This window comes from Aquila chrysaetos, chromosome 22 (assembly GCF_900496995.4).
Source record: "Aquila chrysaetos chrysaetos chromosome 22, bAquChr1.4, whole genome shotgun sequence".
NCBI lineage: Eukaryota > Metazoa > Chordata > Aves > Accipitriformes > Accipitridae > Aquila > Aquila chrysaetos.
Window position 1 is genome coordinate 20,368,302 of NC_044025.1, and position 27,629 is coordinate 20,395,930.

A 27,629-nucleotide genomic window follows, 5' to 3' on the forward strand; every position below is an offset into this window, starting at 1 on the left:
GGCGGGCGCGGTGGCTGCCGGGGCGCGGGAACGGCGGCGGCAGCAGCGGCGAGCTGAGGTGACCGGGCTGGGGGAGCGGGGCAGGTGGCGGGCTCGGGGGTTCGGCGGTGGGTAGGGAGGGGAAGGGCCGCCCCCGCCGCCGCGGTGCCATCGCCTCTCCTTGGAAAATGTCCCACCCCCGCTGCAGCGCGGGGCTCCGGGTGGGAAACTCCCGCTGCCCACCTCTGCCCCGGCGGCGGGGTTTCTCCGGGAAATGCCCTTTTGCCGCCCGGTCCCGTCCCCGTCCCCCCCCCCCCACACATACCGCTGCCGCCTGCCTCCAACCGCAGCGGTGGCCTGGCGGGGCCCGAGCCCCGCTGGGGCTCCCCTGAGGAGGCGGCTGGGCCCGGGGGAGGGCAGGGGAGAGCCCTGAGGGGAGAGTGGGAGCGCACCGAGCAACGCTCTTTCGGCCATAGGAAACATACCTGAAATACACATGCATAAACGCTTGAAATACACGTGTTTACCGCGGGTCAGTAACGGGCCTTAGGGTAGGAGTTGCCTCCATCAGTTACCCCAGCCCGTGGGAGCTCCCACCCGTGCACAGGCCTTGGGCCCTGCCTGCGGAGTCTCCTGCTTTTTTGTTTGTTTTTTTTTTCTTCCCCCCTCATAGCAAGACAAAGGTAGTGCTGGGTGTCCCATTCAAATTGGAACGCGGCCCTGTGAGAAACAGAGGCGGTGGGGAAGCTGGCACAGAGTTGGGTATTGCAGGACGACAGTGGATTTTTAAAGGGGAAAAAATATCGGGGCCTCTGTTGCGTGGGGGGCATTCTGAAAGCATGTGCGTGGGTTTTGTGATGTGGAATAAAGGGTTATTTTGGGTTATTTTTTGGTTTTGATTTAATGATAAATAGTATGGCACTTGTCTTAACCTGGAGTTGATTAGCTTCTCAGTTTAAAACAAATGAGTTTTTGCCTTCGTATGTTCTGTACCTTGAGCTATGACTGAAGAGCCTTAGGTGTGTTTTTAAAGCTGTTCATCATATTTTGTGCTTGTATAGATGCGTTGTCAGCTTTCAGTGATATGCTGTGATTTTTGCCTTCTAGATTTTTCACAAAGCTTTATTTTACAGGATTTATAACGTTTACACTTCTGACTTTGGGAGAGAAGACCTTCTGCAGAAATGTCGAAGATTGAGAAGATGAGTATCCTCGGAGTGAGGAGCTTTGGGGTAGAGGATAAAGACAAACAAATTATCACTTTCTTTCATCCATTAACTATTTTGGTGGGACCAAATGGTGCAGGAAAAACGGTAAGGCTTACTATATGTTTGGTTTTGAACTGTAAATAGGTCTGAAAGGCCTCAAAATATGAATAATGATCTACAGAAAGGTATTAATAATATCGCAGAAATCTTGCTGTTCACCGTAAATATTGTGTTGTTTAGCATTATTAGAGATCTGCTTTCACGCCTGGATTTTGCAGAGCTCTGGCTGATATTTTTCGTAGGAAATTGATCCAGATCCTGATTAAAACCGATTTTGCAAAGTACCATAGTCTCATGGTACTCAAAAAATAAAATGTTATTTCTTATTTCTCTCTCCTCACATATTTAACTCATTTGTAAATATTTGGGCTGTTACTGGTTTTGCCTGTAGTCCATCTTGTTTATTCTAAATTGTCATTATAACTGTATACTTATTTCTGTTTTCTTAGACTATCATTGAATGTCTTAAATACATATCCACTGGAGATTTTCCTCCTGGCACCAAAGGGAACTCATTTGTTCATGATCCAAAGGTAAAAGTCATGGTGACTAGATTTAATGTGTGTTCACTCCTAAGTAAAATACTTAACTGCGCTCAGGGTTGTGATGAAGACAGGGATGTTCAGGTTCTAGGCAGACATGAGCTGACAGTATTGTTTCAGGAAAAGTGGAGAGTTGGGGGACATTAGAACATTACCTACAACTGGGAAGGCACGTATTCATTTGGACATTGCGAAGAATTTCCCTTACTCAGTTTTTTTGTTTCTATTAAAGGTTGCCAATGAAACAGATGTTAGAGCCCAGATTCGATTACAGTTTCGTGATGTAAACGGAGAGCTCGTAGCTGTCCAGCGATCCATGGTCTGCACCCAGAAAGGCAAGAAAACAGAATTTAAAACACTTGAATCTGTCATTACTAGAACAAAGTAAGTTGTCACGGTTTTTTTTTTCTTACTTTGGCATGAAGATCGGTTTGGGTTTTGTATATTTTTGAGTATAAGACAAGAGAAAACTTCATAATGTATTCCTTGAAGTAGCTACCAGTGCTTTTAGATTAAAGCTATGTAGTTTCATCACTTTATCTATTAGTTGATTCGAAAATCCTACGTTTGATAGCCACTACTTTAAGAACTACTTATATCTGTTAACTCGCATTTATTTGAAAATTGTATTAATAATGATATGGTTTGAAAATAGCATTGTGTGGAGTGTGTAGGCTTTACTTCCTTTAGCACCATTTTCAGTTTCAGATCATTGTTGGCCCACGTTTAACTCCAGTCTCCACTATTGAAGAGTCATATTCATTTAACTTAATTCAAGATTGTTTTTGCTCCCTCTGGTGATTCTGCATAGTTTTATAATGTGTAACAGTCTTGACTACAAATATTGACAATGTTGAATGCATGTGTTGAACAAGGTAATTAAATGTTTAAAAATGGTTACTCATTAAGTTTTTGAGTTGGTGCGTTACAATGAGATCATACTGTTAAAAATGCAGTTTACTTTTAAAAGAACTTGCTAGTAACTTCTTTGTGGATTTTCTTTATCTGTGCTACATAGGCATGGCGAGAAGGTCAGTCTCAGTTCCAAGTGTGCAGAAATTGATCGAGAGATGATCAGTGCCCTTGGTGTTTCCAAATCGGTGATTAACAATGTCATTTTCTGCCACCAAGAAGAATCCAACTGGCCGTTAAGTGAAGGGAAGGCCCTGAAACAAAAATTTGATGAGATCTTTTCAGCAACAAGGTTTTTCTCTTTACTGTAGTTAAATAAAAAATAAGTAAGAAAATGTCTTCTCTCATAATGTAGGTGTTAACAAAAATGTCTAAGGCATTGTTTCATACATCAGTATTGCTATATTGCCAATAGCATCTGAAATTTTGTTGTTTGTTTTTTTTTTTTAAAGGTATATTAAAGCACTCGAAACTCTCCGTCAGGTACGACTGAAACAAAGCTTGAAAGTAAAAGAGTGCCAGACAGAACTGAAATACCTAAAACAGAATAAAGAAAAAGCACAGGAAATCCAGAATCATCTTAGCAACAGAGAGGCTCAACTGGCTGCTTCTAAGGAGAATGTAAAATCTATTGAGGGTCAACTTGATCCTCTAAAGGTAATTTGCATGACAATTACGTTAAGACTTTAATACAGACTTTAATACAAAACAATACATGAGTACTAAAGAACACAGCAAAATGTGAAAGCTGGACGAATTTCTTGATTAAAATCTTACACTTTTCTTGTGTTATCTAATCCTTTGCTCTGAAGCGGAATCAAGCATACCTCAACAAAGCTGGCAGATGGTGGTCTAATCTGTAAACAGCCATTGGAGGTTTAAGAACATAGCTTGTGAAATTCTTGTAGCAGTATTGGGTTTTTGTAGCTTAATTTAAAATCTCTTTCTCAAATTTAGCTGGTAACTAAAACTATTATAAACTAACTAAAACAAAAGCTAAACTAGCTATAGAACAATTGATTATGGGATTCATAAGCTGGTGAGATATTTCACTTACAGCATTCTTTTCTTCGCAGAGTTCTCTGGCAGCAGTTGAACAGAATCTCATAAAAGTAATGAGGCTAGACAATGATGTAAAAGCCTTGGAGAGCAGGAGGAGGCAGATGGAGAAAGATAATCAAGATTTGCAACAGAAGATGGAAAAGGTTGCCTTTTAAATTCCATGCTGCCATCCTTTCTATTGAAGAAGCAGTCTGTATTTTGCTACCCTGTGAACTAAGTATATATTTTATTATGCATTAGATGTTGGTAAAGAACATTTTCATAGCCCATGTAGCTTGCTTGATATTACCAGATATGGCAAATATGGCTCAATAACGCTGTATTAGTTTCTATGTGATTTGGGTTAAATTGCTATTTGTAACTTTTCCCTTCACTGTAGACTAGCTTGCCAGGAAGCAAATACGGACAGAAGTTTTCATAAAAGTGGTAATTATTGGTAACAATGCCTTGTGGTGTGCAACTTGAAAATATCTACCTCTCACTGTATGTTGATGATAGCCAGCACTTGTTTTGACCAGTATGGGATGGCTCTTGATGTTAATACCATTCATCTCCCTGGAGACTTTTTATTTCTTTCTCTTAAAATAAGAAATAATTGTAAGTCTTCTGTTGTGATTGTGACAAGGCATTTAAAACTATTTTGAAAAATGGAAAGAAATTCCTTAATGGTAAAAATTTAAATTCATTTGTTTTATCAGCCTAAGAAAAACAGATTTTTCTTTTTCCAGTTTTGCTTGTAGCATATTTAATTCTTATTAATGTGTGTCTTAATATAGAAATTCCGTGTGGGAGGTGTTTATGTCTTATTTCTTGAATTCTGTTACAGTAGACATGATTCTTTCTTAAAACATCATTAATCGGCTTATAAATTAGTTAAAAAGCTAACTTCATTCTGTATTGTATTTGGTGTACAGGTTTTTCAAGGAACAGATGAACAACTAAGGGATAGATACCAGAACCACCAGAGAACAGTGAGGGAGAAGGAGAAGAGGTTATCAGACTGTAAGCGTGAATTAGATAGAGCCACTAAAGAATGCCAGAGGTTTAACAGTGAGAAATCAGAACTACTTATTGAACGAGGTATTTTAGACTTCATCTGTAACCTTGTATTTATTTTTTAATGTAATTAAGATCTGAAATGGAACTGCTGATAAGAATTTAAGGGATTTGAACTAGGCAAAACCCCTGAAATGTGTATGAGTTTGGAGTGGGCTGCACAGTATGGTATGAGACTCTCACAGGTGGACAGATCTTAGCGTTCTTCTCCTGGAGTTTCTAATGTGCACTTGTTGTTCTGAGCTATAATTACAACATGTAGTACCTTTGTTTGTAAACAGACCATTCTTTATAAAGATATTCCAAATAGATAACTTACGGTGGCATAGATCAACATCAGCCTAGCAGTTTACACCACCATTGTTTTCACTGTCTGAGCTTGTACTGCTTTGGGTGATGAAAATGACTGCTAACCAGATGTGATTGTATAAGTGTGTTTTAACCAAGAAAAACGTGAAAGCAGAATGCTTGGCATGCTCAGTGTCTCAGGTTGGCGCTGGGGACTAGTCAGAGGGCTTTAGGATAATATTCTTTCATACATTGTGTATTCTCTTTTCGATGGACTATGGGAATTTCAGTAAAGCTGTAGTAGTTGAGACAGAGTATGTGCTTACATAAAATATGTTTGGGCTTTGTTTATCAGAATAATTTTTAGTGTTTTAAGAGGCTTTCTTTTAAATTCACATTTAAGTTCACATTTTAAATGTCACATTTTCTTTTTGTGAAGGTCGTCTTCAACTGCAAGCAGATCGTCACCAAGAACACATCACAATGAGGGATTCATTAATTCAGTCTTTGGCAGCACAGCTGGAATTAGATGGTTTTGAGCGAGCACCTTTTAACGAAAGGCACGTTACCAGTTTTCACAGGTTGTTGAAGGAGAGACAAGAAAGAGATACAGAAGCTGCAAATCGTTTGATGGTAAGGATTTTGTTGGTTTAGTCATGTAGTTAGTATTGGTTATTAGTGTGTTATTGGTCCATACGTGTCTTCATGGTGCTGGGAGGAAGAATGTTGGGGGGGGGGAACCGAAGCCATTTTTTTTTCTTCTAGAATTCTTTATTATGGGTTGCCTGAATCTTTCCGTGGAAATTAGTTTTGGAACTAAGAGGTCATCAAGTGATCTGAATTGCCAAAGCTATTGAACAGGCAGTTCTTCAGATAGGTTTTTCTCAGCAGCTGTCTCATGCAGGTGGATCACTGACAAGCTAAAAAGCCTGAGGAAGAATTACAGTGGGCAACTGGTTTAAAAATAAGCAACTTTTTGTTGAAGTCATCTTCAAAATGGAGTTGCTCTTACAGAACACTACCAGTATGATGCATCTGCATTTTCCTGTCAAAATATTTCAGCAGAAAATTTTTGACAAGTTCTAGTTATCTAAGTATCTCAACGTCTTGTGTTACAGTGGTAAATATTTGTAAGCTAGTGTGAAGAAGTGTTTTTAAATGTTGTTTTCCTATGAAAAAAATAATGAGTATATTATTGCTGACTTCTTTCAGAGAGAATTTGCACAAAAAGAAGCAATGAAACAAAAACAGATAGATGAAATAAGAGACAAGAAAACTGGATTAGAAAGAACCATTGACCTGAAATCAGACATTCAAAATAAGAAACAAGCTGAGCTGAAGAATGTAAAATGTGAATTGCAGCAGTTGGAGGGTTTTTCAGACAGGATTCTGGAGTTGGATCAGGAGATTGTCAAGACAGTAAGTTACTGTTATTGAAAAAATTTATAGAAGTTTGAAGTAAAAACTTTTGGCTTTATCATTAAAAAAACCCCAAAGAAAACCCTTGACCTTTACTCCATCTGCTGCATTTTTGCCCTTTTAATACCTTTTCTATGCTTTGTCTGTTTAGATGGTGCACCCTTTGGGGCAGGGACTATTCACTCTTTGTTTTTGTACAGTGCATGCACAGAATGTGCTGATTCTTCTTGGTGAGTTATAAATAGGGTAATAGCCACAGCTGGTGATATCATAAGATTAGTCAGCCTTAAATTCTTGGGCCAGAAAAATGTGACCTGAAGTGCTATACTACATGTATTTTTCCAGATAACTTGTCTGTGAGATGGGCTAGTTGGTTATAAGCATTTTATCTGATGAATTATTATAAAGTTACAAGCATTTTACATCCCAGTTGAACAGCTGGTTATGCCTTTGTAGCCAAATATTTTATGTTTGTTAGCAGTGTATGAATTCAGTGCTTGACAGTGTTTCTTCTAGACTCCTCACTAGGATAATCCCAAATTTAATGTACAGTAAACGTACATTACAGAATTTAATGTACAGTAGAGCGGCCAGGTGCCCACCAAAGCTGCTCTGTCACTCCCCTCCTCAGCTGGACACGGGAGAAAAAATATAACGAAAGGCTCTTTGGTTGAGATAAAGACAAAGAGAGATCAGTCACCAATTACCATCATGGGCAAAACAGACTTGACTTGCGGAAAATTAATTTAACTTATTACCAATCAGATCAGAGTAGGGTAGTGAGAAATAAACCCAAATCTTAAAACAGGTTCCCCCACCCCTCCCTCCTTCCTGGCTCAACTCCACTCCCGATTTTCTCTACCTCTTCCCCCTCAGTGGCGCAGGGGGACGGGGAATGGGGATTGGGGTTGGTTCCTCACACCTTGTCTCTGCCGCTCCTTCCTCCGCAGGGGGAGGACTCCTCACTCTTCCCCTGCTCCAGTGTGGGGTCCCTCCCACGGGAGACAGTCCTCCACAAACTTCTCCAACATGAGTCCTTCCCACGGGCTGCAGTTCTTCACAAACTGCTCCAGCGTGGGTCGCCCGTGGTGTCACAAGCCCTGCCAGCAAACCTGCTCCAGCCTGGGCTTCTCTCTCCACAGGGCACAGGTCCTGCCAGGAGCCTGCTCCAGCGCAGGCTTCCCACGGGGTCGCAGCCTCCTTCGGGCATCCCCCTGCTCCGGCGTGGGGTCCTCCCCCGGCTGCAGGTGGATATCTGCTCCACCGTGGACCTCCATGGGCTGCAGGGGGACAGCCTGCCTCACCATGGTCTTCCCCATGGGCTGCAGGGGAATCTCTGCTCCGACGCCTGGAGCATCTCCTCCCCTCCTTCTTCACTGACCTGGGGGTCTGCACAGTTGTTTCTCTCACATATTCTCACTCCTTTCTCCAGCTGCCATTGCGCAGGGATTTTTCCCCCCTTCTTAAATCTGTTTTCCCAGAGGCACTACCACCATCGCTGCTGGGCTCGGCCTTGGCCAGTGGCGGGTCTGTCTTGGAGCCGGCTGGCACTGGCTCTGTCGGACATAGGGGAAGCTTCTAGCAGCTTCTCACAAAAGCTACCCCTGTAGCCCCCCCGCTACCAAAACCTGCCACGCAAACTCAATACAAGTGAGCCTCCTGAAGCTAAGTCATGTGGTTATGGCTTATGGTAGAAGCATGAGCAACTTGGGGCAGTACTGCGTTTCAGAGCAGTGCATGCAGTATCTGCTTTACTTTTGCCATGCCAACGTCACAGCCTTTCTCCTTTTTCATGTATTCTTTACAAATCCTGTGTCATTCCTGTAACAGCTAACAATACTGCTACCAGGCAGCTTAAGAGCTTTCTTCTGTTTCCTTTAGTTAGAGCTTTATTGATTAGTGTAATTATTTAAGTCTTCTGGGCTTTTATTTTTGTTTAGGAACATGAGCTGGAGAAGGCTGAGAAGAACAGCAATGTAGAAACACTTGAAGTAGAAGTACGAACTCTGCAAAATGAGAAAATAAACCTGGACAAAGCTCTTAGGAAGTTGGATCAAGAGATGGAACAGTTGAATCTACATACCATGACAATTACCCAAATGGAGATGCTAAAGAAAGACAAAGTAATTTTTCTATCATCATCTCATAAGAGAGGGACATGAAATTAATACAGTCCCTTCAAGATTTGTGTATTTTTCAGGTGTTTATCAACAATCATATGTAAAGCTTCTGTCTGACTCCATAGAAGCCATTAACTCCATGAACGCATTGAGTGACATAAACTTGAAGATAGGAAAAAAATAATTTAAAATGCTTCATTTCCCCAGGCAGACAAAGAAGAGCAGATCAGAAAAGTAAAATCAAGACATTCTGATGAACTGACATCACTGTTGGGATACTTTCCAAATAAAAACCAACTTGAAGACTGGCTTCATGGTAAAAATAGAAAGATTAATCAGACAAGGGATAATCTTGCTGACCTTAAGTAAGTATTAATTGATTATGTCACCATAAGTATTTATGCAATTATGAATTTAAATGTTAGAAAGGTTAATATGCTTAACATACTTGTTACTTTAATTCATTATTGTTTATTTGGGTATGTGCAAAATCAAAGCATCCTGCAGAATTTATGTAATATGTAGCTGACATAGTTTGTGCTAGTTAATAAAATCACAACATTTGTAGTTTGTCAAAGGCAGCACGAAAAAAGATAGCAAAATATTGTTTTGGAACATCCTTAATTGTTTATACTAATTCTAGCTGAATGAATGTGCTTCCGGGGTGGAAATTGCTGGTCTTCTGACTTTCTTGTAAGTCACAGAGTGGTTAGTGGCTATATCGAGTTCACATGTGATTATCTGTTCCTGATTTAATTTGATTATATAAAACAAGTTGTTAGAAGGAGTAGGTAACATCAGCACACTATGCAGTGATACACATTAAACTTCCACAAAACAAAAAACCCCAAGATTTTAAGTATAAGAATACTGCATAAATCAAAAGTATGAAACATGAGTAGAAGTATGCTAACATTCTTTGCATAAGAGGTTCAATAATATAAGCAATAATTGCTGTAGGGGAAAAAAGTTGATATTGTATTATTCTATAAAGTTTTGTATGGCTTTGTCCTTAGAAATTAGTTTCTCGTCAGTAAGCATCTAGAAAACAAAAGGGAATTAAAATTAAACGCTTTATTTCTTTAAGTACAGCATAAAAACTTGACACTATAGATTTCCTGAAAAATCATTAAAGAAGAACTGGTGAGCAGCACTGTAATATCAATTTCAGATTAACTTCCCATGTTTTTGTTAAACAGTTTGAAATCTTTGGGTTTTTGTAATAAAAGAATTTATGCATTGATGTTTCAGCAAACGACTAGCATCAGTAGAATATCATAAAACTTATGTCAGTAATGAGCTAAAAAAAAAAGAAGAGCAGTTGTCCCTTCATGAAGCAAAACTTTTTGATGTTTGTGGAAGCCAAGATTTTGACAGTGATCTGAACAAGCTTCAGGATGAAATTGAAAAGAGTTCAAAACAGCGAGGTAAATTTATATATAGCTCTACTTTTTTCCCTAAAGCTTTTTTAAATGTAAGCCACAGATACTGAGACAGTCTGTTGCTTGTGCAGGACAAACAATAGACACAGAAACTGACTTAAGGGAGATTATTACTGAATCTTACTATTTTTTAATAAATTTTCCTTATCTTTACTACTATTTATGTTTTACATTTAAGCAGGATCAGTTGTTTTAATTCTTTCAGCTAATTCTCTTATTATGTGTAAGTGAAGTTTCTGCTTTGGCTTACTGTGTATGCAGATCATGACCTCCTCGAACCGAAGGAAATGCTTTGAGTGCTTGGATCTGCCAGGTGTGAGGACAAGTACAGAACCAGCTGTTTGGTGTGGGTTTGGCCCATAGGGCCTACTACTAACTAAAAGAAAGTAATTTCTGAAGGAAGTACTCACTTCCACTGTTAATTACAGAGGGATGAGCATGGTTAATAAAACAGACTTGTAGAATAATTCAGGTTGACAAGGACTTGAGGAGGTGATTTAGGGCAACCTGCTGAAAGCAGGGGCAGCACTGAATTCAGACCAGGTCACTTAGGGCCATGCCAGGTTCCTACCTTTGTGATTCTGTGGGTTATAATTTTGTCTTCATTTATGGTAAATACATACCTAGTTTAGAACTGATTATGCACTATTTATATAACATAAAGTTTTTTGTTTCTTTTTAAACCAGCTGTGCTTGCTGGAGCCACTGCAGTTTATTCACAGTTCATTACACAACTGACAGAGGAGAACCAGTCATGTTGCCCAGTTTGTCAAAGAGTTTTTCAAACGGAGGCCGAACTGCAAGATGTAATCAGTGATCTGCAGTCTAAGCTGCGTCTTGCTCCAGACAAACTGAAGTCAACAGAGTCTGAGCTTAAAAGAAAAGAGAAAAAACGTGATGAAATGATGAGTCTTAAACCACTTAGGTAAAGTACTTAGCAAACCATATTGTTGCAAGCTGTTTTCTTTCAAATGCTTGTTTTTTGATTATTAAAAATAATGCAGACATCAAGGAGGCTTTATTTTAGGGCTAGTTAATTCATTAAAAAAATCTTATTGTGGAGATAAATATTTTGCTAGCATTTGTTCTTTGCTTATTTGGACTTTAATATTAGCTATTTTATATTTTTTGTATTTCTGGTCCTTTGGAGCTTCTCGTGAGAATGAGGCAGAAAAAGTGGTTATATACTTACTTTTCTACTGATAATTTACACTATACAGGCACAGTTCCCTTCCTTGTTACTTATCATTGTAATTTAAAATGGACAGGCTGGTTTTGTTGTTACTGAAATGTTTACCTGTTGCCTCACTCCAAAACATTAACAAATAACACTAGACTTAAAGAGTTTTTGTCAAGGGTCCTGTTTTTTTTTTTTTCTTAGTGTACGAACAGCATTAGAAGTAAGACTAGAGTATGCAGGTTTCCTGCCAGTAGTGAAGAGGCTCTAGTCTCAGGAAATTTGCAGACCGTTGTTCTGAATTTGGAGAATGTATGTTAGAGGGTAGACCTTTCCTTCACAAGAGGGCACTCTTGTACCATGGATTTAGACCCTCTCATGATCACTTGCTGTAATTAAGTTAAAAACCAAAAGAGATTTTGTCTGCTTGTTTGTTTCATCTCACCTGTCTAAAATGAGGGATGTATTACCTTAGCTGGGTATGTAACATAAGCCTAATCGAATGTGGGCAAGGTTAAGGGGCTACAATTTTGGCTAAATTTAGTCTTCCACTATTAAATCATATCACAGATTTTGTTATCTTGAATGTCTTGAACTCATGCTGCTGGCTTTGACAAAGGAAATTTTACGGATTTCTGTTTTATTTAAGGCGAACTGTAGTTGAACTCCAAGATAGGGACATACCAGACTTGAGGAGCAAGATACAGAATGCAAACAGGGATTTAACAGGCCTGAAGGGTGAGATAGAAGAACAGGAATCACTCTTGCGGACAGCTTTGTCTGAGGAGGATGGTGCCAAGGCACGTTTACAGGATATAACACTGATGGAAAGGTACCAGGTATGCTTTGGTAATTTCTTTTAATATATAAAATGATGCTCAGTTGCTAGCATTTGAATATGTAGTTATTCAATAATACAACAAAACTTTGAGGTCTTAAGACTATTCAAGAAAAGTAAAAATACTTTAAAAGGCAGCATTACATAGGTGATCTTGGTACTTACAAAACTTGAAGTTTTATGTAATGATTTTTTCTGTTGGGGACCACAATGTCCCTTGAGTTCTCATTCAATTCTGTGCTATAGTAACTGGGAAAAGATGTATAATCCAGAACTTGAGCATAACCGCAAGTGCACCAAAGTGTTTTTCAGTCTTCATAGTCATTATAGCTCAGTGTATTCTCAGCAGCTACTCTGAGTACTTTCTGGAATCTTGTCACATGTGCTTCCTTGTTCTGTGCCATCTGAATATATGGTAAAGGGGAATGGATATCTTACACTTTTTATTATTCTGACATAGGAGGCTGTTTTGAACAGTCTTGATGCCTTTATTACCAACATAAAATCTTTGCTTGACCAAGAACCATGAGAGGGACAGTTATGCAGAGAACCTGGGGCCAGGCAAAGGACTGAGAGCATATCATGGGTGGGAGATGGCAGCAGCTCCTGAGGCTTCAACAATTCTGTTGTCGCAGGGACAGGTAGCACATGTAACTGTTCTGAGGTGGGCTGGGGATGTCAAAAGCCCATCCATCCATATTGACTGATATCCTTTATACCAATTAGGTATTCCAGTTTATAGCAGCCTGTGGGCTGACATAACCTTACTGCTAATGAAGTGACATTGCTCCAGCAGAGGAGATAAATTTGAAGGTCTTTTGAATCATGTGTGCCTCAAGCCCCAAGCTTATTCTTGTGTGCCAAAGATAAAAAATACATTGTTAAACACTAACACGAAAGTAATAGTACTTTCCCTCATACTTTCAGACTGATATTAGGGATGTTGAACGAAAAATTGCTCAGCAGGAGGCTAAGCTGCTAGGGGTCGATTTAAGTAGAACTGTTCTACAAGTAAGCCATGAAAAACAAGAGAAAAAACACTTGTGGGATACAGGTAGGTCATACAAAACTGGTATTTCATTTTTATATTGAAAATAATGTTCCAAACTTCCTGCCATTAAAATTTTATTTTACTTATTTTACATTCTGAAATAACTGTATTCTAATAGTTTTGATTTTTGGGGGTCATACTAGCTTAATTTAGAGTTAAATTTTCATAAGGAAGACAATAAATGTTTTTAATAAAGGATTGACTGTTTCATTCTGTGTTTGTTTTCATCCGCAGTTACTGGTAAAATTGAGTTAAATCAAAAACTCAAGCAAGACCAGCAAAATCAGATTCAGCAGCTAAAGAGTGCAGTTAATGAGCTTAAAGCAGAGAAACTTCAGATTTCCAGCAGCATGCAGCATCGTCGACAACTGGAGGAACAAACAGTGGAATTAACCACTGAGGTTCAGTCCTTATGCAGAGAGATCAAGGTAGGAAATACTCTTAATTGTTAACCCTTAGCTTTGTTGTCCTGGGTTGGGGGGAGGCACGGAATAATAAATCTTTAACATTGTCTATAATCCGAGCAAATAACCACGTGACTTTTTTTACCACATGAAAAATTGTTGATCTTTAACAGAATGGGAAAATAAAAAAGGACTTTCTCCCACTACTTTTCAGGAAGCAAAAGAGCAGGTATTTCCTTTGAATGCAACTTTAGAAAAACTGCAGCAGGAGAAGGAGGATCTAATGAACAAAAGGACTGCAAGTAATAAAGAAACCCAAGAGAAGGTTTGTTTGCTTTTGGCATAGCTGGGAGATAGGATTATGTATTGGTTTTCAGGCATGGCTGGAAGCCATGGCAATGAGTTCGCTTTTAGGAAACAGTGACTTCAGCAGACGCTCTAGATTGGTGCAACTTTTAGGGAAGAAAAGGAACATAACCAAGTTAGGAGATGAACTCAGTTGTTATTAACCTTTGACAGTCTAGTCAAAAGGCTTCTAGGGACATTTGGCAATATTTAGTGACCAATGGTATTAAAAGCCCTTCCCAATAGATCTAAGAGAAATAGCAAGGATGACTGTAACCTGTCCTTGCCAAGAGACAAACCTGTTTTTTCTCAGGTGAAGTGGCCTTCTTGTGTAAGCACAAATGAGTGATTTACCATTTGTTTTGGAAAACATTTTCATAGTAATAAGGAGCGTCTGGATTTCAAAAGCTGAAGGTTTTGTTAGTGAATTAAAGGCAGTTATGATCAGGTATTGTACTTTGACAATAGTGTTATCCAGTATCTAATCGTTGCTACAGAGCGTATCAGTTCTTGGACATATGACTGCATTTCATTTGAAATCTTTTCCCTGCAGATAAATGGCATAAAAGAGAAAGTTAAGGATATAAACAAGTACGTGAAAGAAATTGAAAACTATATTCAACAAGGAAAAGAAGACTATAAAAAGGTAACCTAAAAAACAGTCGATAAAATTTGACATTAAAAGCACTCTTGTGTTTAAATCTGGAATTTTTTTTTTTTTTTTTTTTTTTTTAGCAAAAGGAGTCTGAACTTGATGAAGTAAATTCTCAGTTAGCCGCCTGTGAGAAACAGAAGGAAAAGATAAGTAAGGAGATGGAAACGATTCGACAAGATATTGACACTCAAAAGGTAGATATATTATTTTACAGTGAAGTATATTTTGTGCAGTTGAAATAATTTCTGGTTTTGGTTTAAGTCTGCCTAGGTCCATAGTGGTGCAGAGTTTGTCTCCTCCTAATTTACTTAATCAGTTGTTAGTCAGAATAGCTGGTATACATGCATTAGGCTGAAGAAAGTCTTGAGGTTTGTATATGCAAAAATAGATATATTGTAAAAGACTTTTATCTCTAACTATCATTTTGTGTTACTTCCGAAAGGGTTAAGTCTGTTGGGATAGTAGCCAGCATTTTCAAAAGTATCTTTGTGTGGAGAATACCTGCCTTCTGAAGTAAGGTACCAAATTGCAGATACCAAAAGTTGCTAGTTACTCCAAATCACGTACTTTAAATTTTTGTGTATATATTTCAAATACTGTTTACATTCTCTATAGGAAAGATGTGTTTCCCCATTGTACCCCACCACTTACTGTCTAACTTGTAGAACTGAGATGGGGGACTTTGTTAAATCTCACCCTAAATTACTTGCCCTGTTTGAAACCTTGATTAATATTTGCACACAGGATCACTCTTGTGTTTGCCTGTGACAATAAATACTGTAAGTATTATTTCAGATTGAAATATAAAATAATACTGCTGATTTCCATTATACCCTACTTCTAGCACAAGGTAAGTTCTCACTGTGATAATTTTCGTTGTTGTCAATTATTTTACTATTGCAGCATGTTTTGGAGTTTTGCAGAGCTCATACTTTGTAATTGAGAATCAATATACTGAAACATTATACAACTTCTCACTTTCTGTGGAGATAGATACAGGAAAGGTGGCTAGAGGATAATCTTACTTTGAGGAAACGGAATGAAGAGCTAAAAGAAGTTGAAGACAATATAAAACAACTTGTGAAGGAGATGGGAGAAATGAAAGTCCCGCAAATGAAGAAGTAAGTACCTTCAAAACTGAACAGCATGTTTTGCACAAGGATTCACTGAATATCTGAGTATTATATTCACTGTGTTTTAGTGTGTTTCCTGGCCCACCTTTCTCCCCATTCTTGTAGACCACTTCCTCCTTCAAACTCATGTTTGCGTAATATCCCCATGATGACAACAGAAATGACTCGGTGAAATTACGTAGTGCTTCTAGCTAGAAATACGTATATGTGCATGTCTGCCCATACCTGTACCAATCTAATCTGTTTTTTTAATGACTTCCCCTGCTAAATCCACGTTTAAAAAATAATTCTCTGGATAAGAATATTTAGTTTTCCATTTCAGTCTGCTCACTTAGGTCTCAGCAGCAAATTTTGTATTTACTTCAGTCATTTAATATTAGTTGCTTTGATAATAAACACTTTTGAAAAGGAATTAGCCCTATCCTGGTTCTTATGTGTGAACTATTTATTTAGTTTTCTAGAGGTTACCTAATTAATTCATCTTATTTTGCTCAGTATCCTAATTTAATTCCACCTACAAAATTCACTATTTTATATGTTTCTGCATACAGCACTTTGGCATTTGAACTTGATAACTTGCTTCTCCCTCTCAGAATAGTGAGTTGAATATGTTCTTAAGAAACTTAAAAATATTTTTATTTCAATAATTTCCTAATTTCAGTGACATTAGTACTGTGATTTTAACTGTTACAGACTTTATATTTACAATATAATGAGCTACTGTCTAACATAAACTCAAAATTAGAACCCTGATTAAAAAATTGTGAAACATTAAATACAAAAGACTTGTATATCAATTATGGTTTCACAGTGATCAGAAACATTTAGAGGAGAAAATAGAATCTCTGAAAAGAAACCATCATGTTGCACTTGGTCGACAACGTGGATTTGAGGAAGAGATTGTTCGGTTTAAAAAGGAACTTCGAGAGTCACAATTCAAAGATGCAGAGGAAAAGTACAGGGAGATGATGATTGTTATGAGAACAACAGAGCTAGTGAACAAAGATCTGGACCTTTATTACAAGGCTCTTGATAAGTAAGTATTGTCATATGAAGGTAATTCTTGAATGTTTTAGGCTTTTTTACTATTGATAACCTTGATGCAAAAGCAGCTTTCAATTTCAGACTTCTGGGGGTAACTTAGTAAATTGATATAATTCTTTGAGATATGTAATTATTTCTCTTTATAAAATCAGGCATTTAAATGTTAAGATAACATAACAAGGCACGCCTTTTTAAATAACTAATGAAAATATACTACAAACTGCACAGGATTGGTAGGATGTAGGAAATTTCTAAGTTAATGTATATAATATACATACAGTAAGTGTATTGATGTTAATAACTGGAGTTTAATATAGTCATAGGTAAGTCCAGTGATCACTATAATTTTATTCCCAATTCTCTGTTGGACCTGTTTTCAGTTATGGTTGTATGTGTTAGGACTCATATCTGCAATGCAACAGTTCAAGTCAAGAGATAATAGTGAGTGAACCCAACACATCACCCACCTGTACCCTCTGTGCTGAATTCTTGGTCTGAAGTAATCTTTTGCTGTGTTGCCTGTACTGGTTAGAGAATGTCCAGGCGATAAACACATTCAACTTTGGTTTTCATAGGAAAACATGTGGACAAGCCAGTGGAGCTGCAGGCTGTTCCTCTATCGCTATTCCTCTGTAGCTTTTTTTTCCACTTGAGAGCATTTTTAGGAAGCTTTTGTAAGTGTGTCTCCCAAAACTGCTGATGGTTTTCCTTTCTTCCTGTAATTTTGATGGTTTTTGAGGGAAGTAGAGGAAAGTGTTACAGGATACGCAATGCATAATTGGGAGAATGTGTTTCGTAAAAGTCTCTCTCACACGTTATCTCAAAATACATAAACTCCACAGTACAAGTTTAGGAAAAGTGAAATCTCTGTTTAAATCCTTCATTATTAACCCAGGTCTTTCTTGCATAGTCTCTCATACTACTTTCATTTCTATAGCAGTATATTTTAGCATCTTCTGGTTGTATCTTAACATGGATAAGATATGTCAGGTAGATTTCTTGTTCCCCATGATGATCTTCTCAGGTAAACAATTGTGTTTTCATTAAAGAATATTACGATGTAGAGGGGTTTTTTTCTCCTTTTCCAGTGGGGGTCATTTTGTGCTTATATTAGAGAAGGCAAGATCAAAAGAAACATGTCTTGCATTTGATGGAAAGTGTAGTAAACTTTATGATAGTTTCTGCTTCCTCTGGAAGCTTGTTTTCTAGTCTTGGACTGACTGCAAAAATAGCATCTCAAAATTTGTAAACACGTACAAAGTAAAACATATGGCTCCATAAAAAACCCTGTATGTTCAATTAGAATGACTGAATTGCAGTGAGCTATTGCAACTTCATGGACAATGGGGAAGGATCTTGGAATCAGTGGATACGTTTCAGGAAATCTGAAACTGGTGCTCAGTGACAGAAAGATAAATTGAATAGTAAGAACAAAAAAGAGAAAGAAAGAAAGAAACATTTTGGCCACTGTATGAATTACCAATGGACCCATGTCTTGAATATAGTATGGAATTTTGGTCTCCTGTATTTAAAAGGGTTTAGTAGTGCTGGAAAAAGGAGCACAGAAGAGCAATAATGTGGTTGAGGGTACAGCATAACAGTCAAGAAGTAAAGCTACATAGATGAGAACTCTCCAAGTTGAAAAGACTATCTAGAGGAACCCTGTTTTAAGCAGTTTTAATGATAAAATAAATAAAATTAAACATAATACCAGAATGTAAGCTAATCCAAAATTTATTTTGTGGAGCTCTAAATTGTTTAGAGCATATATAATTCTCCCCTTTCAGCTTAAATGGAAATGCACTCCAAGAATTTCCCTTTTAGAATTCAGAATCTTTTTGTGTGGTATCAAATCATCTATTGTTTCTATTTAAGGCAAAACAGGAAATCAGTCTTGTAATTTCAAGAAAAATAGATAAGCATCACTTATTGGTAATCGTCTGAAAAATCGGTGAGACGAAACGTTAACTCTAATGGCCAGAGATTGAAAGCTGTTATCTGTAGCTGGGAAGACCAACATTTTGGGTGTTCGGTGCTATAGTTGATCTTTATTGACTTAATATTTAGAGGTTTATGATAAATATTGGTGAGGAATGCATTCTTGGGTTTAATTAAGTAAATAGTTGAAAACACTTTCTTCTTTCTTCAGACTTAAAAAACCCTATGAGAGTTGATACTTAAGCATTCCCCAGAACAGGTGGAAATAATTCCTGTAAGAGGGGAGAAAGGAAGAGTATATGTAACCGTCCATTTCAGAAGTATATTTTATTTCCACCATATGTTTTTTGAAAGAAGACATTGGCATGAATTGAGCAAGCATTTTTTTCATTACAGAGTACTTTTTCTTTAAAAAGCCAAGTTAGACATGTAGCATCCTGTCCTTTCTTGAATGCTTTCATAAGGAATCATCTGTTATTGATCTGAAGTCATGTCACTATATTAGTCGGGGAAATTAAATTGAAAATTATTAATGACATCCTATGTTACTCTTGCTGCTGAAGAGAAAGGTAGCTCTAGTCATAACATCTGTTTGGGTAATTATAAATTATATTCTTGATACAGAATTCTTTGCTCTGAGGAAAATTCACAGGCTCTCCTTTCCTACTGAGACCCAGTTATCTGCACTGTTGGGGGACTGTGCCAATGAGTAACACTACTGTTGCTTTGGAAGACTTAACATCGGATTTGTCTTCTTGGTGTCAGTCTGAAAACACACCTCACACACAAATTACAAATCTCTTAAAAAGTCAGGTAAACTTGCTCTCCATTGAGTGACTGAATGCAAATCTTTTTGTCTTCATTACTCTCCTACTTCTTGAGACGCAGCTGTTTGTGAGAGTAGAATTATTTACACAATAGAGTGTGTTTCATCTTTAGATACTTACATGTTCAAAATGAACTGGTACTTTCTAGTACATTTCTAGTAAAAATATTTAGGGAATGGAAAAGGAGCTGCTGCCATCCTTAAAGCTCTTGTGGTCCATATAGTCCATGGCTGCACCTATAACAATTTGCACTTTTTGTTGTTGTTCTTTAGAGCAATAATGACATTTCATAGCATGAAGATGGAAGAAATCAACAAAATAATTCGTGACCTTTGGCGAAGCACCTACAGAGGACAAGGTATGTAATTTTTTGTAGTTTTGCCCATACGTATCCATTTGATATTGAGCACTGCATACTGAAAAGTGTTTGTTCAAAATATTGAAAATCCAGGATTTGAAAACAGTTGGCTCCATTCTAAAGGCTACATCTGTTGGTCACCACTATGATCTTTATTACACTTTATGTGGTTAGTTACAGGATAGATAGAGGTAATTTTCCCTTTTCTATGTTTTCCAAAGTTACGGTTTCCTTGAGACAGGAGAACTGCATGAGTTCATTCCTTCAATTTTGGAAAAATTAATTTGAAAGACATATCTATTAGTGGGAGTTCTGAAGAGAATTTTTGATGGTTACTGCATATTATACCTCTCAGCTCTGTTTAATCCTATGATATCTTTAAAGATTTTTTGATAATGTGAAAACTGTCTCCTTCCCATTTTCAGATATTGAATATATAGAAATCCGTTCTGATGCAGATGAGAATGTCTCAGCCTCTGATAAAAGAAGAAGTTACAATTATAGAGTAGTAATGATAAAGGGAGATACAGCACTGGATATGCGAGGAAGATGTAGTGCTGGGCAAAAGGTAATAGCATTTTTTAGTACGCAGTAAAGAGGATTCTGAAAACTGACTCAGGTGAATGCAAGAGAGTAATGCGTTCTGAAGTGACCCTGAAGAACAGGTGGCTCCAACTCTGATTTACAGTTCTGTACAACTTCCCTTCACCATATCTGGTGCTCACAGTATGCAATACATGATTCTGAAACCTGTTTTGCCAGAATCCATTGTTTCAGTTGGGGACCGATCTGAGTTCCTGCAGGAGAGAAGGGTTCAACTTCCCTCTCTCCTCAAGTTGAAATCCTCCTAGTCTGTCTCTTGCTAGTTACCACTAAGGTTCCCATAGCTTTGGGTCTATTGACTTGCTCCCATATTTTTGCCTTCCTGAGGACTGGCCCTTGGTCTTCTTTTCACAACTGCGTCTACCTCTAAGTGTGATGAGACCTCTTTTTCTCCAAGTTATGCTACTCTCCCCTGCTGCTGAATATAACCTTTCAGTTGATGTCACCAAATATCATACCGTGCCACACTTTCAGGCATTGCATTTCATTCTGTCTGGTCGGTGTCAGCCAGCAGCTCTGCAGTCTGGCCGTTCAGCTGTCTTGGTACTTTAATAATGCACACTGGCCAAGTGGCCTGATATCACACCTGCCTTGAAGGTACCAGTGATCAGAGGTTTGTCATAGTTAACCACTTCTGTTTCACATGTTGGGGCTTGAGAGTTGTTTCCACCAGTCTGTTATGTTATGACAGAGCATCTGAAATATTCCTAAGCAAGAGAAAAGAACTGGCCTTGTCCATCAGCTTCCAAAATCACCATCTGTACCTTTTTTTAGAAGAGCTGAGGTATGGAAAAAAACCCATAATACTTCTAGCCATCTGACAATTGGCATATCGGTTATGCAGCTTGGGCAACCAAACCTACCTGCAGTATTACAGCAGGAAGCTCTGCTTCTTCCTTAAATGAACCATTTCCGCTAGGACAAGTGATCTTCCTAAATGCAGAGATAGTAGAAAGGGACAAAAATACAGCCAAGGCTGCTCTTATTACTTCCCTGCTGGAACGCTTTCTGCCTGTCCTTTGTGCCTGCTGCACTGTAAATAGAAGACCTGGAGAGCTCTCCCCGACACTTAAGTCTGTCTGTGCAAGATGCCAGTGACAACCTAGCCCAAGGACACTGCAGTTTTATGAGGGAGATATGTTCTCCTTCCTCTTCTGCAGTGGGAGCTGGAGCTTTCTGGCTCCCTTTCTTTTGCAGTAGCTGAAAGGGTCATGATGGCAACAGATTTAGATCTCTTTGATGTTGAGGAAGAATTGCCATTATCTGAAGGAACAAACTGCCTACTTCCTTGCCTCCAGAGTAGCAGTTCCCACTTCGTTGCTTACTCCATTGGCAGCCAGGCCTTGTCCACAACCAGATATTACAGACAATAGTAGAAAACGAAATCAAGGAATCGAACAAAATGATACACAATATTTTTAAGTGCATACAGCAATAGAATCATGAAAGGGTATTTCATGAGAAGATGAGTACTGTATTGTTGCTTGAGTATGAAAAATGCTGTCAAATTAATTCCCACATGAGTGTAGATGTGTACTTGGTTTTGAAAATTCCATACTAATTCAGGGGGAAATCCAAATCTTCTTATAAAACAGCAGTATAGGCAAAAAATGTGTCCTCTCCTAAAGTAGTCTAGGATGTTACGTTTGAGTCCTATGTAAATGAGAGTGAAACTTGTTCACAGTTTCTTAGCTTATATTCTGAGAATTCTTTGATCATGAACTGCGATGCCAGCAGTCGTGATAATTGGAAAGTATTTTTGGCAGCACAGTTTCCATCGAGTGTTCTGTAGTTTTCACTAGTTCAGGAGATCTAATAACAATATAGTTAGGCATGTTAATACAAAACTAACATGTAAGGTGGTAAATCCTACTATCTTCAGTTTTAGTAAGTAGTCAGGAGTTCAGTAACTCAAACTTAGTGGTACACGTACAAATTTCCACCATCCCCGCTGCAGGAGGGGTAATGCACATGGTAATGTCGTAGCATCTTTAGTGCAGAATGGAATCCTTACTTCCAATATCTCCTGAATTTTGAGTATTTGACTTCTCTGATGTTTTTCCAACGGTATTTTGTAGAATGGGTCTTTCAACTCAAACTTGAAGTTTTAATGTAGATTTTCAGTAACTAATTAGCTATTATCATTTTGTGAACTGTCATCACATAGTTATGTAAACTTTAGTCATGGTTTGTAATGGCATTAAAAATAGCACATTACATGTAGTTCCTCTAAAAACACTTCAAAGACTGAGTTTTTGGTGTGGGGTTTTTTTTTCCCTTAGGTGCTTGCTTCTCTTATTATTCGTCTTGCTCTAGCAGAAACATTCTGTCTCAACTGTGGCATATTGGCACTAGATGAGCCTACTACCAATCTTGATCGAGAAAACATAGAGTCTCTTGCACATGCCCTGATGGAGTAAGTGATCTCTTCTTGTGAAACTTAAAGATGGATTATTTTCAAATGTTAATAGTAGTCGGCAGAAGTTAATTATATTTTAAGATGGCATATCTTTGTTGGTATCTGCAAATATACATGAAAAGTAGTAGCTTTAGATTCCCTATCCTTTATGTGGAAGAGGAAAAATATTTCTTAAATAATTTGGGGATTTTTTTTACGTGGGTAAAGAGAGTTGCTAATCTGCATTAGATTGCCTGACAGTTCCTGTCATTTCTTGTCAATAGTTAAATATTTTTGTACTGTGTATTTACTAGTTCTATAAAACTAGAATGCGATTTAGATAAACATACACTAAGTAATATCTCTTTGTAGGATAATAAAAAGCCGCTCACAACAGCGTAACTTTCAGCTTCTGGTGATAACTCATGATGAAGATTTTGTTGAACTTCTGGGCCGTTCTGAATACGTGGAAACATTCTACAGGATAAAGAAGAACATTGACCAGTGCTCTGAGATCATGAAATGCAGCGTCAGCTCCCTAGGCTCATACATTCATTAGAATTTCAAGTAATTTACGTATTATAGACTGACTTAGCTGCCTAATTTGATAGAGCTCAAATGAAGGCATTCCTATCATATACTACTGAAGATTTGTAATAATTTTAGCTAGAATCTGAAACTATTAGACTTTTAAACTTCCTATCTTTCTATGCATTTTTGTGCCTGGGTTTAAGGATCGCCATGATTTGGAAGAATTGAAATGAATACAACACAGTTAACTTTTACATGTATTTTATGCTTTAAAAGTGAAAATAAAGTTGTGATGTTCTTTGCGTATGTCCTGCCGGGGAGATCCAGATACAGGTTCTTTGGAACAGCTGCAGCTCTGTCGATAGAATAGGGCTCACTCTCCATCACTGCATTATGGCAAGTTCAGGACTGATTTGTATCTCTAGTCAAGGCATTTTTGTAGCTACCCGCCTCGTCTACACAAAATTCACAAGCTTCAAAGAGAACTTTTACTACTTTCTCTACAAGGTAACATTACTCTGGCTGTTCAAAGACAGAATCTTCACAAAGTATAAAAGCTTTCTTTAGAACAAAGGAAAGTCCCATCTCTAAGGAGATGAATGAGTGAATGGATGACAGAAGCATATTTTAACCATATTGTCTTTGCTTGTAACCTCTCTGCTGCTTTAAGATGATGACATTTTTGAGAGTTATGTCATATTCTGATTCTCCACGAGATACAATCAAGTTCTGTGAAAATGATTCAAAAATGCCTTAGAGAGTTAATTTGTGTGGATGCTGAGCTTTACCTGCACCACTCGGAGTTCTTCCTGAAGCTCTTCTTGGTACAGCAACACCCGACGGCCCTGCAGAACACAGGCCAAAGGGAACCTGCCACTCAGAATGACAACGGAAAGCCAACAGCAATGGCACACTTCAAAATGCAAAGGACCCAATCATCACAAGTCCTGAGATTTCAGACAAGGGTTCCTCAGCAACATGCCTCGCTGCCTCTGAAGCCGTGCAAGCCCTGAGGGATGCGATTTCTGGGTCTCTGTTTCTTCGTAACTAAGTAAGGGGGCACCTCTTCTACCTTGAACTCTGGCTACTGGCTACACGTCCACAAGCAGAAGCCGGACTCACAGCTTGCAGACAGCAGTGATAGGCTGAACCTCCCTAGCAGACAGCGTGTGACCAAAGCTCAATTTCAGAGGAAGAATCTTTAAACCACCATGAAAAAAAAGGTTAATCTCTGTAACTTAGGGACATTTGTCTTTAGCAAATACAGGAATGAGCCTGAGAAAGCTGCACGCTGCCTTCCTGGTGCTTCAGGATGCGGGAATCCCTTTTTCACTAATCTCCCAGGGACAAAGCGAGCGAGGACAGGGGTAGGAGTGCTGGCAAGCGTGGCAGGTGCCGGCAGGGCCTGGGGCCGGTTAAGCACCACGGACAGAGGCAGCCCTGGGACCTGCCCCGAGGCCTTTGCCCATGGGGCCGCTGAAGCGTGGCCCTGCCTGCCCACGGGGCTGTGCCGTGGCACCTTCCTGGCTCTGCTGAGCCCCCCGGTTAAATCATACCACCGCCCACCCCACCTGCTAAAGGGTCTGGACATCTGCACCAAAAAAGACAAAACCCAGCAGTGCCCCGGGTCTGATTCTTCATCTCAGTAGCTAATGTTCTGCCTTCTACGTGGCTGGAGAGTTAAGTGAACTTGGCAGAAGGTGCCTGAAAGGGTAATGCCAGAAACTGAGCACTTGAACTAAGGATTATTTCCACCTGAATTTTCTGAAACTGCAAGTCACTAGAGTCAGGTTGGCCCCAGTCATCGGGAAACCACTCAAAGATAAGCGAATGAATGGGACTTCCTAGCAATTACGTTCTTTCACCAATCCCCTGAAAAAGCAATTAACACCAAACTGGGGAGGAGGGGGGAAGAGAAGGCAAAGGAAAATGCTACTAACGTGCATTACGTTTGCAGTTTTAAATAAGAAGCTTCACTGACTCTAGTACTACTTCCTGAAGGGGAATTTTCTTAAAGATATAATCAACAGAAAAAAAAATGACTTTGAATTTTCAAATTTTCCTGTACTACCTGTTTAGTTTAGCATGACACATACATCCCAGCTCACGAAGAATTACATTATCTTCAGAAGCAACTCCCCAACTTTTGTGAATTCTGTGCCTTTTTTTTGCCCCAAGTTAAAGCCGTGGTTTGCAATTCCTCTATAAAGTAGTTTGGGCACATTTTTGCCTTAATCAGCCCTTCTCTGTTCCCCAGCTGCAAAGTCTTATCTTCACGCACACTTTGGGGATTAAACTTGTTGTCAGAACTTGGAAAAAATACAGAAAATGTGGTCTCCTATGTCAAGTGTCAGTATTAAAATGACAAAAAAATAATCCACGTAATGAATAATCCATAGGTTCCTCTATAGCTAACAGCGTGGAAGAGACTCCATCAGCCCCATGGTTTTGATACGGACCAGGCAACGAAAAAAATGCGCCCGTGTGAGTCGAGTGTAGGAGAAACTTTCAACACTTCCACGATCTTCTGCTGTTCACAGGCACCTCGGGGAGAGCGAGGACGGAAACGGGCCCCGTTTCCCCGGACGCTGCCGCCCGCCTCTCCTGCTGCACCCACAGGAAACAGGGCTGCTGCAGATGGGCGCAGTCAGCCACCCCCAGCACCGCGTCAAGGGGATCCCTGCTCCGCCGCGGCTTCCTGCCTCGCCGCGACGGCGACGGCCGCTGCCTCCGGTCCCGGTGGGACGGCTCGGTCGGGGTCGGCCTCCTCTCCGGCCGTGCCGTGCGGGTGGAGGGCTGCAGGTGAGGGTGCAAGAGGAGCGGAATATCGGGGGGAAGGGGTTGTCGCCCTTACATCGTACTACACAAAGTTCAACGCCGTCGAGCGCAGAACCAAGCAGAGACGTTTAAGGCAAGTGAGGCGCAGATTTATTGCAGTAAGTCACTGGGCAGGTGACAAAGCGGTGAAGAAAACCATCTCTCCGCTTGCCATTTTGGTTGGAGCTGAGGTGGATTTCCAGCAGAGAAACGCCAGCGCAGGAGAGCGGCTCCACAGCACCCGTCCTGCGCACAGCGATGCACGCACACACCTTCACAAGGAACGCACAGCCACAGGCAGACACTCAGATATGCCGTGATTTAAGAGCCAAAAATGACAACTAAAAATAATTCTAAATGCTTTCACAGAGCTATCGGTGAGTGTGATTGCAGTGGGCTGAGGAGCCAAGAATTAGGCAGTTGCCTGGGACAGGAATTTCATACCTAAGCAGGCACCCAGCTCCCCTCCGAGAGCACTAAATGCTTCCCATGCCTGTACAGGCAAACATTGGCAGGTCAGCCCAGGAAAGGGTTAGTTGGGTATAAATCCCTTCCAAGGGATTTGGGTCTGACTACAGCCTCAGCCCTGGTGAACGCTTTTAGAGCCAGCAATCTGCAGTAGATCGAGGGCTCCAGCATGCACTGCTCAAATGACTTTCCTCCCACCTCTATGCCACATCATTCAGTTCTTCAGTAACGTAACTTATTTTTGGTTTATGTGCATGTAGTAAGCAAGGTGGCAACTACTTTCACTGGGGGGGGGGAAGCCTTAAAGACATCCCTGTCTGAACAGTCTTGTTTCTAAGTGGAATTTGTATTAGCAGTGGAAAACCAATACTTTGAGTTTCTGATGCTTCCTTCACTATTAGTCAGTACAACACTGTGCTGTCTGCTTACAGACTGCTACAGCTGCTCGGCCTGATGTGCTTTGGGTGTTTAAAACTTCAAAGATGAATTAATTGGGTTTTTATTTTTATTTTTTTTCAACCAAAACTGCTTTCTGATCTGCCTGAAGTAAAAAAGTGACTTAAAGAACATGTAACTTGCTACTTCCAGGAGCAACTTCTCCATAAATGTTATAATGGTGGAAGTCCACTTTTCCTGCTGCATGCCATATTTAGGCAAAAAGCTTTTGCATGCCCTAAAGATTAAAAATAAAAAAAACCCAAAGAGATGTGATTATCTACAAATAAACACCACAAACCAAACCAATAAATATAGATGATGCTTTCAAAAGCTTAATCATTTAGTGTCTCCATGTATCTTTGTTAGCATTTAAATGTCACACTAAATATCATTTCTAATCTATTTCAGTATGACAGTTTGTTTACTAGCCCCCCAGGGCAAGCTGCCAGGAGCCAACACATTTCTACTTACTGCAAGATTGACACCCTCGGGAAGTGTGATGCAATTTGCAAATTC

The 27,629-nt window shown here is 39.3% G+C and overlaps 1 protein-coding gene across 3 annotated transcripts; it reads left to right on the top strand.

Moving 5' to 3' along the window:
* RAD50 (RAD50 double strand break repair protein) lies at window positions 1-27,449 on the top strand. 3 transcript variants are annotated; one of them, XM_029998210.1, is made up of 26 exons: window positions 1-58; window positions 1,113-1,292; window positions 1,697-1,780; window positions 2,022-2,173; window positions 2,808-2,993; window positions 3,154-3,358; window positions 3,778-3,906; window positions 4,678-4,843; window positions 5,547-5,740; window positions 6,320-6,526; window positions 8,467-8,649; window positions 8,854-9,011; window positions 9,898-10,073; window positions 10,776-11,013; window positions 11,915-12,104; window positions 13,031-13,157; window positions 13,389-13,582; window positions 13,773-13,883; window positions 14,457-14,549; window positions 14,639-14,752; window positions 15,552-15,679; window positions 16,503-16,727; window positions 19,773-19,858; window positions 20,284-20,426; window positions 22,744-22,877; window positions 23,232-27,449. In XM_029998210.1, exons 2-26 carry the CDS (start codon window positions 1,164-1,166, stop codon window positions 23,416-23,418), a joined length of 3,939 nt encoding a protein of 1,312 aa, XP_029854070.1. In that variant the 5' UTR covers window positions 1-58; window positions 1,113-1,163; the 3' UTR covers window positions 23,419-27,449. The 3 variants fall into 3 exon arrangements, with proteins under 3 accessions (XP_029854070.1, XP_029854072.1, XP_029854071.1); XM_029998212.1 differs by having other exon boundaries at window positions 25-59; window positions 1,104-1,292; XM_029998211.2 differs by having other exon boundaries at window positions 33-58; window positions 1,087-1,292.
* Window positions 27,450-27,629: the final 180 nt, after the last annotated feature.

Coding starts and splice junctions, on each gene's coding strand:
- RAD50 (XM_029998210.1), top strand. CDS start 1,164: ATGTCGAAGATTGAGAAGATGAGTATCCTCGGAGTGAGGAGCTTTGGG. Junction 1,781..2,021: donor CATTTGTTCATGATCCAAAG/GTAAAAGTCATG, acceptor TTTCTATTAAAG/GTTGCCAATGAAACAGATGT. Junction 2,174..2,807: donor TCTGTCATTACTAGAACAAA/GTAAGTTGTCAC, acceptor TGTGCTACATAG/GCATGGCGAGAAGGTCAGTC.